This window comes from Harpia harpyja, chromosome 6, assembly GCF_026419915.1.
Source record: "Harpia harpyja isolate bHarHar1 chromosome 6, bHarHar1 primary haplotype, whole genome shotgun sequence".
NCBI classification, from domain to species: Eukaryota; Metazoa; Chordata; class Aves; order Accipitriformes; family Accipitridae; genus Harpia; species Harpia harpyja.
This window is the reverse complement of record NC_068945.1, coordinates 28,768,990-28,783,657: the sequence shown is the minus strand read 5'-3', so window position 1 is coordinate 28,783,657 and position 14,668 is coordinate 28,768,990. Positions and strand designations below refer to the sequence as shown.

The window sequence follows — 14,668 nt, the reverse complement described above, 5'->3', positions numbered from 1 at the left end:
ACGGTTGGACTCAATGACCTCAAAGGTTTTTTTCCAACCTAAATGATTCTATAATTCAACCTGTTCTTCAGAGCTCATATTGAATACACAGATCTGTCAGCTAACAAACATTTTCTTTTGCTGGCAAGCTGACCAGTATTCAGATCATAGTTACTAAGGCACAACAAGCTGAGGACTGATTGATTCAAATTCTAAAAGACACTTTAAATACAGAACCAAATATTCAAGTAAGAAGTTGGTTTTCTTCCTGGAATAAAACCATTAGGAATTGGAGGCTACACGAGTCTCTCTTATACATTAAGGTTACATTCATATATAGGAGCTTGCTGAAGAAAGGAACAAGACTAGTACCTGATGCTTGTGATTTGCTAGTCATTGGAGTAGGCAGGCTCTGCTCCCGTGGGGCCTGCCCTCCTTGTGAGTTCTTGTCCCACAGGTTCACATTCTTGTAGTTGTAACTGCTCGGATCTCCCCACGCTGAAGTGCCATCATCAATATCCATTTTTCGACTGATTGACTGTGGAGAAGGTTCTTCCCAGCCACTAGGCTCCTCCTCTTTGGGGGCAGCTGGCTGTGGTCCGCTGTTCCAGTTTGGGTTTGGAGGTCGGCCATTACTTGGAGTTTGGGGTGGGGGACCCCAGGAACCAGAAGTCTCCTGCTGTTGCTGCTGGTGCTGCTGCTGCTGCTTGTTCCAGGAGTTGGGCTGTCGACCCGTCTCATTCCATGTTGAAGTTCTTTTACAATCATCCCATCCACCCTTTGAAGCAGCGCTTGTATTTGCACCATTACCCCAAGTTCCAATCTCATTCTGCCCACCTTCACCCCAACCAGACACTGGCTTGTTTCCTGTACTTTCCCAGTTGCTGTTTTTTGTTTGGTCAACTTCCTCTCCCCAACCGTTCTTTCCTGAAGACCATCCTTGATTAGGTTGCCGTCCACCCCACCCCTGATCCTTACTAGAGCTGTCATTCCAAGAGGAAGATGATTTTTCTTCTGGTCTTCCTCCTCCCCAATTAGAAGAATTGGGGTTCTTATAGTCATTCCATCCTCCAGTATTTTTGGGGTCCTTCCACTCCGTTGGGGTTGAGAGCTCACCCCATCCAGACTTGATTTGATTGCTTTGGCTGGGTACATCGCCCCAGCCCCCTGAGTTCTTTGTCTGTGTGGCAGAGCTCTCCCACCCCTCAGTTCCTTTATCAGACTTCCCCTCGGGCCGTGGCATCTCTTCAATATCCCACACGGTATCTTGCTTAATTTGAGTTTGGCCCCAGCCGGTGTTTGAAAGCACTCGGGGGTCCAAATCAGTCCTGCTCAGCAAAGTCTGCAAGACTGCCTGGCAATCAGGATGCGTAGGCCTATATGATCGGCGTCCAGAATTGTGACTGTCACTACTTCCTGCTTTGTGGTTGCTTCCAGTGCTTTGACCTCCAACCTCACTTCCCGCAGAGCTGGAAGATCTTCCCCAACAGGGAGCCTGGGAATTGCCTTGGTTTTCAGGAAGAGAGTGGCCTTTTTGATTGTCCCATGCTCCAGTGCTAGAATTTGGTTGGTTTGGACCACTCCATTCTCCAATCTTCAGTTCATCAGACCCAGACAGCTGTTTCCATTCTCCCTGAGAGACCCCAGATGTTAATTTGTTCCCTTCACCCCATTTGCTTTCATTTGCATGCTGAGGGCCAAAGTTCCAAGACCCACCACCCGTAGACCGGTTATTGTTATCCCAAGAATCACTTCTTGACCCATTAGGTTTTTGAACGGAAGCTCCTTTCCAGGAGTCCTCTCTATCCTTTCCATTGTTCCCATGGTTTCCAGAATTGCTCTGTCCAGAGACTGTGTCAGTTCCAGAAGACCCCCTAGCTGTACCCCAAGATCCAACACTCCCAGTCTTTCTTTCTCCAGTGCTTTGTGAAGGGGTGTCAGTGCTCCTGGAAGGGTTCCCCAAGCCCATTTCAAAGGGCATTCCCTTATTCTCCATAGGGTTTGGTGAACTTAAGTTCAAGGAGTTAGTGTTTCCATTTTTTGGTCCATCAGTGTTATGAATTTGAGCCTGTTCTCTGCCAGAGACAAAGTTAACACCCGCATTTTCCATCTTTGACTGCTGTTCCCTAGAGGTCTGACCTACTGTGCTAATCTGTGCATTGGAGCTTCCACTATCAGATTCCAAAGTCCCTTTCCTAGAATTGCCCTCTTGAACCAGTGCCGGCCAAGCAGATGGGTTGCTATTTGGGTTAAAGTTGCTGAAGCCAGAACCGGGACTGACTCTATCTTGTCCACTCAAGTTCCTCCAATTACCTAGTCCATTGTTACTCTCGGCAGCAGGGTTGGAAGATTGAACAGATTTAGCCTTGGGATCAGATTTCCAGGCCCCAAGATTACATTCGTTTCCAGCGCTTCCAGACTGGCACTGGCTTCCTTTTCCTTTGTTACTAGTGGTGCTTCCTGGCAGAGCATTCTTCTCCAAGCCAGGGTTCGAGGCACTGTTGTTATCGGTGGTGTTTTCGGAAGAAGACTCAGCATCTTTGCTGGCAATACAAGGCCACTCTTCCATGTCAGACCCGTCTACAATCACCTTGTCCCAGATGTGAGTTGGGTTGGCGTTGGTGCCGCTGTTGGAGGAGGTTCCAGGACCCCAAGTGGAATTTGCATAATTTGAAGCAGCAGCACCTCCAATCGCTGAATCTAAAAAAAGCAAAACAAAACAAAACACCACAAACCACACCCAAAAAGGTCATTAATAATCGATATTATTTACAAGCACTGAACATCACATTTTTGACACCACTGATTACTGTTTTCATTAATAACAACCCTGCCCTCAAATGTGTAACAAAGTTGCTTTGGAATAACATCAGGCTGGAAAACACCATTGAAAACACTGACAAAAAAACTTCTTTTAACAAACTCCCCACAAGCATTTTGGGGGGACCTGAATTCACCGTTGACTCACTAATTCTGCTAACAGTCCAGCTCTAAGTTCAACGTAGTAATTATAACCCAGTTAATGAACCTGCATGGTCATTACTGATACTGGTTGTAGACTTTTCAAATACACATTTAAAATCATACTATATATAGAACAAGAATGTGCATGTGCACACATTCATACGCATGTGTGTGTACACATAGTCAGCTGTTGGTCTGCTACTCAATTGACTCAAATCAACTACAATTTATTACAGATCAAAAGATAAAATATTGAAGACAAAAAGCATCTAATCAATATACGAAGCTGAAGAAGTCTATTCTTGAGCTTCAAGTATCTTTTTCAAGTTGATTTCCCTACTAGGTATTTCTTTCAACCCTTTGTAAAACAAATAAAATTATTTCCAAAAGTTACTGTAAATCAAAAGAGTCCAAAGATACACAAATTACTCTGTAGTAATGTTGCAAGCCGTATTCAGTATGTAATTACTCCGTTATTTGTGTCACTGCTATATTTACCCTAGAAACCACAGTTTGTGGTTTTGCGAGCAGCTAAGCTGACCTCTCTGCCACTGGATGGAAGCTAGTAAGTGATCTCACTTTTCCTTCTCTCTCTCTCACCAGCTCTACCTACTTCAAGCTCCCCAAGTCTCACCTCTCATTTGTGACAGTTCTGATAGCAGTTAAGCCCTTTAACAAAGTCAGCTGTACTCACTAACTGAAGACAAAACCGTCCACTTTTTGACAGGTTAGGTTTTTTTCTGACTTAGCACATTGTACAGGGTAACCTGCAAGTTCAATGAGCTTTGGAGTCACTTTAAGGAAATCAGCAGGATGAATGACAATGAATAGGGCCTCTTTCCTTCATCTGTGGTGAACTATTATGTCCTATGTGGCATGACTTCGCATGGACAAGATATTTGTACACAGTTTTAAAGCAGAGAAATTGACACAATGCCACAATGGATGAAGCCTCTGTCAATGCTGGCAGCATGATGTCTGCATACATGCAGACAGCTTATCATCATTAGTTTAAAATGTCAGACAAGATTCCCTTGCCATCCACATAATTACCTCTGATCCTCTAAATAATTTAAGACCATTAGTACTTCAGTGTTGTTCTCTATATAGGGTTCCACTCATCTTTCCACATATTTTTAATACAAAGGGACCCTAAACTGCCCTCAGCACAAATTCCCAGTGATGAAGACTAAACACTCTCCCTTCTACAAAACCACGGACTGAACTCTAATATATTAGACTTATTGAGTTATCCCACACAACCAGTTCAACTTATTTTGCAGAGCATAAAGTTCATAGTAACATCTGCATCAGTATTCATACCTGAATATATATTGTTACTACCAATACTGGCTCATATGACAGCTTCCATGAAAGTAGAGCATAATGACTTTAAGAAAGCAGATTCCCCCGCCAAGTTCCTATGTTATATATTCAAAAGTGAAGACCACAATTTCTGGTTGCTAATACTTTTCAACACAAGATGAACAGGTCAGCTTTCAGTGCCTGTCTCAGGCTTTCAGTTCATTAGCTTAACCAATGAACATCCACTGAATGCCTTCCAGATTCCCCTTCATTGAGGGCCAGCAGTAAAGATCCAGACTTCACAGCAAGGTTAGAACTCTCTTGTAAGCTTTGAATACTGATGAGCAGAAGTTTGTCTTCATCCATTAAACCCTAGCCACCAAGATCCAAAAGACCAAGCAGTTCCTGTGCACATTCTGTTCCTTCTGTTGCCTTAATCTTAAGTGCAAACTTAACAATAGCAAGGAAGTGTGACCCTTGACTGGTATTTACAATCTGGCTACCTTTTCTATCTTTTTAGTACACTGAGTAACACCTCCCACCCCCATTTAAAAGCTTTCTGATTAGACTGATCACAGGAATAGTTTAAGGAGGACAGCCAATGGCAAGTTCAAAAGGCTGCAAAGCTGCTATCTTTTGAACTTAGCGATGATTCTGCAAACGAATGATGCATAGGCAGCTATGCACTTAGCAAGATCTTCACATAGGTGACTTCAACAGAGCATTTCACATTTCATTTCTGTGAAGACATTCTAGAAGTATCAAGATTGGGATGCTTGCTAGCATGGCATACTAGGACACAACTTAATGGACTGTTTTATAAAACCAGCCTCCCCTTGCTACATTTTACAACAGCAACAAAACTGGCAATTTATGGTTTTGTCTTAAGATAATGGGTAAGGGCTCTTGGTTCTTAAAACATACTCTTCCTTAATAACAAACATGCTTCAAGAAACAAGTTTCTGATGTGACTAAAATGAAGAAAGTTACTAGCAAATGACTACTTTTAAGGATGAAAGTACGGAACTGAAATAAGTGAAAGTATTGAAACGGAGTCCTGAATGAAGATAGAGTTTTGCTGTGAGAGATGGTCGTGATTCTTAGAGGGTATTTGTGGCGAGTTGACCTTGGCTGGATGCCAGTTACCCACCAAGCCGCTCCATCACTCCCCTCCTCAGCAGGACGTGGGGTGTGTGGGGAAAAATAAGATGGAAAAAACCATGGTGGGTCAAGATAAAGGCAGTTTAATAAAGCAAAAGCAAAGGCCACGTGAGGAAGCAAAGCAAAACAAAAGATTTATTCTCTACTTCCCATCAGCAGGTGATGTCCAGCCACTTCCTGGGAAGTGAAGGAGAAGGGGAGGCATTTGTTATTACGACATTTGTCTTCCAGAGCAACCACTACACATACTGATGCTCTAGTTCCTGGGAAGCGGCTGGACATCGCCTGCTGATGGGAAGTAGAGAATAAATCTTTTGTTTTGCTTTGCTTCCTCACGTGGCCTTTGCTTTTGCTTTATTAAACTGCCTTTATCTTGACCCACCATGGTTTTTTCCATCTTATTTTCTACTCCCCCCCACCCCTGTGCCTTGTCCCGCTGAGGAGGGGAGTGATGGAGCGGCTCGGTGGGCACCTGGCACCCAGCCAAGGTCAACCCACCACAGTATAGTAACTATTGAAAGACTTTCACCAACAAAATTTAAGGTTTTTTCCCCCAAAATTGTCTTGCATGTCCTGAATATCATTGGTATTGGAAGAATTATACATACCACCCTCCACCCTACTCCCTCGTATTGCTAAGAGACAATAGTAAATTTGGTGTCATCTTTCAGGAAACTAGAGTTTTGCCATCTTACAGAAGCAGTTTCAGTTCTGGTAGAAAAAGATCCATGTAAAGAAGGATTATGTATTGACTTCTTGTATTAAAGCCTCACCAACACCATCTATAGCTATCTGGCAAATATAATAATGCTAAGAAGTAGGTAAGCTGCATTATTTTTCCCTTTAGGAACCTGCTTTTGTTTTCACATGGGATGAATTAATCACTGTATCAGTGCATAAATGCCTGACAGAACTGGGCCCAATCTGAAATCCAGTTTGTAAACAGCCAGGATCTCAGATGGAATTAATGATGTGCGAGACAGATAGCAACAGCATAGTTCCATAAGCACTTTGATGGAGCACCCTAAGTGACAGCCCCAGCCTTTCTCTTGTCCAGCTGCTCATTCCCACTCCTCTGGCACACCTAACTCTCACATGCTAGCAGCACATATGTTCCCACTGATACTCAGTGAGCTGAACTGGTAAATCACCCAGACTGGCATTAGCTTTAAAAAACAACCTGGGTTAATTTTAATCCCAAGTCAGCTCCCCAGCCTAGTTAACTGTGTTATGGTGCAGAAATTTGGATGGGGTGAGGCAGGTCTAAAGGACCCATATCTTTCTTGGCAACACTCCTGACTTGCATCAGGATAAAGCAACTAACCACTGGCATAAAAAGTTGCCACAATCAGTAACACACAACCATAAAACATCTTAGTCATTAATGCACCATTAAACTAAATGTAAAAATATGGGAATTCATAAAGATCAAAATGCAGTCTCAGAGAAACAAGTATTAGGTGTCAAATTAATTACATAAAACTTAAGGAGCCTCTAAAATACTTCAAAATGGTCCTCATATAGTACATCCAACAGCAAAAAAATGCTGCTCATGAAAAATTTTGAAAACTTTTAGAATGCTTCACTACCATAGCCTCCTTTGTTGGTCTACTACCATCACTGTGAAGGTATACCAACGCTGACATAATGCTAGGATTTTATATACAGCCAAAAGACTTTGGGGTGGGTTTTTTCCCCCCCTCTTCATCTTTCAGGTGTTTTATCAAAACCAGCCATCTCTAAGAGATCTGTTTTTAGACTGATTAGCTAAAACTTTGCCATTGTAGTTTGAAATTCACCCCCCCCCCTTTTAAATAGGGAACATCAAAGACAACAAGATAAATAATCTGTCAAACAGGGATTTGCTACAAAGGAACTGAAGTACTGAAACCACAAAACAAACGGAATTATTCATTTTCCTAGAATCCTTTTTAATAAAGACAGCCATCCCATCTAGCTTACTTGATTCTGGAGTTATAAGTCACCTCTGTTTTTTCTTCTGAACCATAGAGAACTGTAAAAGGTTTATGCTCTCCAAGACTGTGGTAGAAAACCCATCCCATTAATCTGGCATGGTTTTCAAAGGCAAACTCAGACATAGTGGTATCGTTATTTTCTTCTTCTGGCTTTCAGGCACTTATTTCTTTTTTGAACACCCTTGCCTTCTCCCATCACCTAAGTTTTTCTTTGGAAGGCAGATGTCTTGAGTGGAATTTTGTTTGCTCTACTATGATAACTTACGAAGGAAATATTACAGCTACTGCAATTCCCCAAGGGTCTAAAAAATTCAGGAGCACTCATAATTTTCCCATGCTCATAAAGCAATGAATCTTAAAAATCAATTTATCTTCTGGAATTCAAAGTGAAGAGAACAGCAAAACCAGGACAGTCACCACTTTTATAAAAAGGCTTCTCTAAGGAGAAAACCAAGATTACTACTAAAAAAAAGTCATGAGCAAAGGGACCACCTATTTCATCCAGATGAGAAGTGACAGACACCTGCCATTTGCAGACCTGGTATCTACATGTCTGTTTTACCAGATCAGAGAAAAAAAGTGACAAAATAGGAAATTCAAGTCAAAGAAACCTTAAGAGCTGTTAAGAACTACTCAATGACAACCATAAAATGCTGTTTATCCGTGCATTGTGTTTTACCTTGCTGTGGTCTTAAGAGCATTACAGCATCCAATTCAAACCACCCAAAACATAATTAAAAAAAAAAAATTAACTGTCTTGTTCCCTCTAGTAGTAAAAATTGCATTCACTGCCGCTAACAGCAAAAGAAAAGTCTATACCCTAAACCAGAAGTAAGCTCTCCAAAAGCAATCTGAGGAGTTTTATTATATAATGATATGCTTATGCACAATTTTAGTGATCTCTTTTCTGCCATGCACACACACATGTTTATTTAATATTATTATTATTATTATTATTATTATTATTACTTGCCTGTTGCAGTCCCACTGTCGCTCTGCAGCAGTGCTCCTGTCACTGGTTGTGCGTTGTTTGGGTTTGCTCCTGGTGCTGCTGGGGGAGGAGGCCCTGCTCCACCGCCAAGCAGCATACAGGATGGCGGAGGGGGCTGCCCACGTTTCAGTAACACTTTGTGGTCCTGCTGGCAACGGAATCGCGGCGGCACCTCCCGAGGCATGTAGCGGGCGGCGCTTGGCGGTTGTCCGTTCGGCACTGCCACCCTTTTGGCATTGTTGCCACCATTGACTGGTGGCGATGGAGAGTTGCCAATTGGGCTGGCAGCCACTGGTTGGCTTAAACTTGGTTTCGTCACTTCGGGCACTGAAAAACAGAAGAAGGAAAATCAGAAATTTTTCCACTCAAGCCTGTGTTACCTACAAGAACTCACTGTGACTCTCCTACTTCCATTCTTCTCTGAAATACTGTGCAACTTCAACCTTATTGAAGAACAACTTAATTAAAGCAGCAGCAATAAGCAGTTGTGGCAAACCTCTTGGTTCCATGTGCAACTCAGTACCCCAGGATGAAACTCTGCCCTCAGCAAGTATTTCGCTCTAAGCCCCCAAATTCTTCTAAACCTAAAGTTGGCAAAGAATACCACCTTGGGCAATGAGTAATTTTAAAATATGAGCAGTCAAATATAACTGGTTCCCCCCCCCCCCGCTCTGTTCCCTGATCTTCAACTGGTTTTCGAATTGTTATGCATCACCCTTATGGGAGATCTGAAATCAGATCCCAAGTTTTCACCTGCTTACTAGGTGGGCTACACAGCCACTGCCAAAACAAACAAAAAGAGGAAAAAACCCTCTTGGATTCAGAGTTAACAAATCTGAGTTCTCTGTACTGCTCTTGAATAAGGCAGCAATAGTTGACTCTCACACCCAAAAGGCAGTCCTACATACAGTGTTTGTATTGGGCTTGCCTAAAGCTTCCAGCTGGTCACCAGGTGCCCCTATAAGCAAGGACAAGCTGCTTCTGAGGGCTATTATGCATTGGAGCAGAGGAAAACCACAAACAAATGCTTGAGGAACTAACACCATCACAAATTTTGCTTAAGAGGCTCTACACTTGACCCCTGACTCACGTTCTCCATGTGCTTTTTTGAAAGAGAGCAAAAGAAATTCTTAGCCAGGCACCTAGAAGGTGTAATTGCTAAGACAGACTCTAAAGGCAAGGAAAATTTAATACATCTACTCTAGTGTTTAATGAAGATTAATACAAGAAAAGGATGTCCAGAAACCCCTCCTGAGGAAAGTGAACATAATCAGTAAAACTTTTCTTCTTACAAATGTTAGATCAAAACAAGCGAGTCTCTCTTTGGCAACACGAATGCATTGTTCCCCGCATTTTGTTCTGATAAGAGTTTTCCCATTTCTCTATATAGGCTTCATTGCCCAACACCCCCAAAAGGTATTGCTAGCTGTAAAATCACATTACTATCTTAGTTCTCTTCTGTCAATAATGGCAATTTCGCCACACAATTTTTAGAAAAAACTGACACACAAATCAAGATTAAATATATTTTTAGATCAGCTAAATAAGCTTAACTTTCAAGATGCTCACTCATCAATGCTGCCGTATCTGTTAGACTTTTAGGTACCTGAGCTTCTCTTAAGTTTCCAAAACCAAGTCATTTTCACTCATTTTGCTACCTCACCATTAACAGTACTTTCCCTGTCTTCCATTCCATTTATATAGGTGGTTTCAGTTTTCAGTTACTTGTCTAAAACCTTTGCAAAACTGAAAACGAAGTATTTCAGCTAACCTATTTTATCCACAAGCCTCATTCCCCCTTCAAGTATTTTGATGCTGACAACATGGATAGTTTTAGGTTCTCCATTTTAATCACCTCAACTTTCATTTCTTCTGAGTACACATCTTCAGTATTTCATCTTGACTCATAATTCCCCTTCCTTTTCCAACAGTTTTGATCAAGATCTGTCTGAGTCTTGGCTCAAGTCAATAAAAAATACTCTTTAGGATCAAAGATTCTTACCTTTGGTTTTTTGATCTGTGACCTGCAAATTAAGAGCAAGAATGTAAATACAGTTTTAAGAACCTCAAAACAAACATTGAACAGGGTGTGCCAAATCATCACCTTAATTTAGCACAAGAACAGTATTTGTTATTGCATGAAAATAATCAGCTGATGAACTACAAGTCTAAACAGTATTCCTAGTCATATAAATGAAGTTTTCAAAAATACTACAGCTCCTATAATTCATTTGCCTGATGCAGAAGTCCCTGGCAGAAACAATAATTACTTCACTCATAACGATTTTTAGTATTCACCCCCCTCCTCATCCCAAACATGGACTTCCAAAGCACAAATAAACATGTGCCATAGCACCACCGTTCTTTCAGGTTTTGGAGGTGAAGTATTACAGTTAAAGTGTAACAAAAACTTCCTTCTACGAGTATCCTTACAGCAGACTGTTGGGGCTAGCAACGGAATTCTCACAGGAGTAACCACAAGTGAGAGTAGCACTCTGTCTCCCTGCCATCTTCCCATTTCACCTTTCCCATGACATCTCTTCCAAGGAGAAGAAATCCTAAACCTAAACCTTACTGGATTCATTGCCACAATTACAAAAAGTACCAGTAATACCTATAAAGCACCAGACTTCAAAAATCTCTTGAACGCAATAAGAATTTGATTACTAAAGTGAGCCATCACAGTGGCCAACATACTCAATATGGGGTTTTGCTGTACTTCTACATTCTTTCAGCGTAGCAGATTTCAAACTACAGTAGAGACAAACATACCACTGATATATTCTCTGGAATCATGTGTATTGTAGCATGTTTCGAACCTGTCGATCATGAGTTCCACTACACAATAACGGAAAAACCCTAAAGATCATCATGTGTCAGGTTCTATGACACCTATTCTTAAAAGAAATTGCTGAACTAGCCCATAATTCTGGAAAGCACACAGTGACAGTATAGAATAATGAAAGCACAAGTAAAAAGCAGTTTATTGTTTAAACCAACCAAGCCAGAACTCCTTTGTATGGTAAAGAATAAAAAGACAAACTGCACTAAATTGCTATGGCATCATTTACTTTGCAAAGATGAATGCTGCAATATGGAAAGTGGAACATTCACTATAATACAAGATCTTAAGCATTGCAACTGCACAGAATTACGTAATCCAAAAGTCTCCAAGACACTAAAAATGCACCTGTACCAAAACTGCGTCTGTACCAAACCAGACATCAATTTTCACTTCACTTACGAAAAATCCCCTATGCGTCAAATTGTATCTTCTTCTATAACACAGTTAAAAATTCTGTTAAGCACTTAAGTGACTCTCATGCTGCACTACTAAAGGAAAAGAGGGAAAAAAAAATTATTAATGAATCCAATCTGGTAATGCTGATTGGTTTACTCTGGTCAACAGTAAACATGTTCAGTAAATGAGTAACTTGTCTACTTGGAAGAACCCCCTTTTTACCAAATCTTTAAAGATTTCTACATAATAACCACAGTTTGCTTTAGAGAAACAAACAAAAAAAATTACTTCTGCCTATACTGCATCTCTCTCCTAGTCAAAACGATCTGGTTTTGTGATTTTTTTTTTTTTTTTTTGGTCTAGAATACAAAAGCCGAGAAAATGTGACACTGTCTCAGATTTACAGCTATCATCTCTCTGCAGGCAACCTATAAGCACTGGCAGGGCAGGAGCAGCTATAGTGAAGGTGGAGTCAAACTCAGCCTTCTGACAAGCTACCAAACAGCCCCTGGGACACCAACCACAGGAATTTAGTCTGTGAATTTGCTTGCATAACCTCTGTTGAAGTGATTTTTAAAATTCTTTTATGTTTTAGAAGATCCAGACAGAAACAATTGTTTTATGTTATATAAACTCTGTCTGAAAAAGGCACCCCCAAATCATTACTGCTCGTTTGGTGAACACCACCACAGTCACTAAGAACAGACACATTTATGTTCTGTCCATTTGGTTGCCTGCTTTGCTATTCCTAGATATCTCCATGTACTACTGTTAAGGTTGGTCTCTAGGAGATTAACTTATTTAGTGTTTACCCCTCCCAAGATTTTGGCAAAATATTGTAACATTCAATCACACTGAATAACTCAGTAGGTGAGGGACCACACAGGAAAGCTGGCAAATCTCCTTTGTATTCAAAGCACCAATTCCTCAGCAAACACTCACAGCACTGTTATCAACCTTTTCAAGTTTCTCTTGTATCACTGAGTATCAGCATATAATCCTCAAGTCACTAGTCTTTATTAACCAGGGTCTGCTCCTTTTAGTTCTTACATATACTTTTTGTGGTTGAACATTAAACAGCAGCAACACTGAGGCAAAAGGACACTGAAGAAACCTTATTCTGTAGTTACTGCTCTTTTGCAGTATTATTGGGGATGTATCAACACAATAGCTGGATAAAAACAACAGAAATACACCAACTTATCCACACCTAGTTTAAACTAATAGACTCAAACTGGTGAAAAATCCAGATTTAGAAAGACCCTGGAGTAGCCAAAATTTAACTGAAAACGGTGCTGGCTATTCTCAGGAGAAACCTACAGGACCTAACACAGAGTAATGTCTGATCTTTTGTAGGATCTGTTGTTACTGAAGCAACTGAAAAACAGAGACTACTGAAAGAAAGTAAAGCCTTCTGCTCTCAGTTTCACATAATCATTGAGGTTGGAAGGGACAGCCTCTGGAGATCTAGCCCACAGTTCCCACCCCTGTTCCCCACTGTCATGGTTTAACCCCAGCCAGCAACTAAACACCACGCAGCCGCTCACTCACTTCCCCCCCACCCAGTGGGATGGGGGAGAAAATCGGGAAAAGAAGCAAAACCCGTGGGTTGAGATAAGAACGGTTTAATAGAACAGAAAAGAAGAAACTAATAATGATAATGATAACACTAATAAAATGACAACAGCAATAATGAAAGGATTGGAATGTACAAATGATACGCAGTGCAATTGCTCACCACCCGCCGACCGACACCCAGCCAGTCCCCCGAGCGGCGAATCCCTGCCCCCCACTTCCCCGTTTCTGTACTGGATGGGACGTCACATGGTATGGAATACACCGTTGGCCAGTTTGGGTCAGGTGCCCTGGCTGTGTCCTGTGCCAACTTCTTGTGCCCCTCCAGCTTTCTCACTGGCTGGGCATGAGAAGCTGAAAAATCCTTGACATTAGTCTAAACACTACTGAGCAACAACTGAAAACATCAGTGTTATCAACATTCTTCGCTCTGAACTCAAAACATAGCACTGTACCAGCTACTAGGAAGACAGTTAACTCTATCCCAGCTGAAACCAGGACACCCACCCACCCCCAGGAGTCTCCCCAACTCAAAGCAAAGTCATCAAAACCAGATTGCACAGGGCCACATCCAACTCATTTTTGAGCATCTCCAAAGATGGAGGCACCATAACCTCTCTGGGAAACCTGTTCTAGTGGTTGCCCAGTCACATACATACACACACAAAAAATGTCTTTTTATAATTAAGTGGAATTTCCTGTATTTCAATTCATGCACAATGCCTTGTGCCTTGTCACTGGGCACCACTGAGAAGAACCTGCCTCCATCATCTTTACTCCCTCCCACAAGGTACTTATATACAGTGATTAGTAAGATTGCCCTGAGCCGCCTTCTTTTCCAGTCTGAACAGTCCTAGCTCTCAGCCTCTCCTCATCTGTCAGATACTCCAGTCCCTTAGTCATCTTAGAGGCCTTTCGCTTGACCTGCTCAGGATGGTTACATCTGTTTTGTACTGGGAAGTCCAGAACCAGACAGAAAGAATTTTACCAGTAAAAAGCACGGATAACGCTGCAAGAGACTCAAGTTCCTATGTCCAGTTAACTCCTAGAACAGTCTACTAGATTTTCAGCGAAATAGAGAGCTTCTAATACACCAAGTGTTCAAAACCATTTTCTGAGCAAAAACAATTTTCAGTGACTTAGAGATTCTCCATGGCTCAGACTCGAACTGATATACTTCAGTAAAAGTGCTACTAGCTACAGAAAACGTAAAGCCTAAGTGATACTTAGCAAAAAGGGAACCTTCAGTAGTAAATATTTCATATAGACTTGTGGAAAAAAAAAAAAGCTATCTTTTTGCTCTAGAAGATACTTAGTCCATTTTACTGCAAGGATTGCAAAAGCCCGGCAGCATTTCCATCCCCAAACACCTAAAAACAGCAGGAGTTGCATAGGTCAAGAGAGCTCATACTCAATAATTTATATTAAAAAACTTCTTTTACTTCATATGACACACTAAGGAGAAGAAACATTCAA

The 14,668-nt window shown here is 41.4% G+C and overlaps 1 protein-coding gene across 26 annotated transcripts in view; it reads right to left on the bottom strand.

Annotated features, from left to right (window-relative positions):
- Positions 1 to 14,668, bottom strand: part of TNRC6B (trinucleotide repeat containing adaptor 6B) — a 146,877-nt gene that overhangs the window by 42,507 nt on the left and 89,702 nt on the right. For 25 of the 26 annotated variants that reach the window (XM_052790756.1, XM_052790760.1, XM_052790766.1 and 22 more), the window contains 3 exons: positions 10,379 to 10,400; positions 8,359 to 8,703; positions 352 to 2,679 (listed from right to left, as the gene is read on the bottom strand). In XM_052790756.1, coding sequence (XP_052646716.1) covers positions 352 to 2,679; positions 8,359 to 8,703; positions 10,379 to 10,400 — 2,695 coding nt within the window. The remainder of the gene's footprint in view (positions 1 to 351; positions 2,680 to 8,358; positions 8,704 to 10,378; positions 10,401 to 14,668) is intronic. The other variant, XM_052790781.1, reaches the window with a different exon arrangement.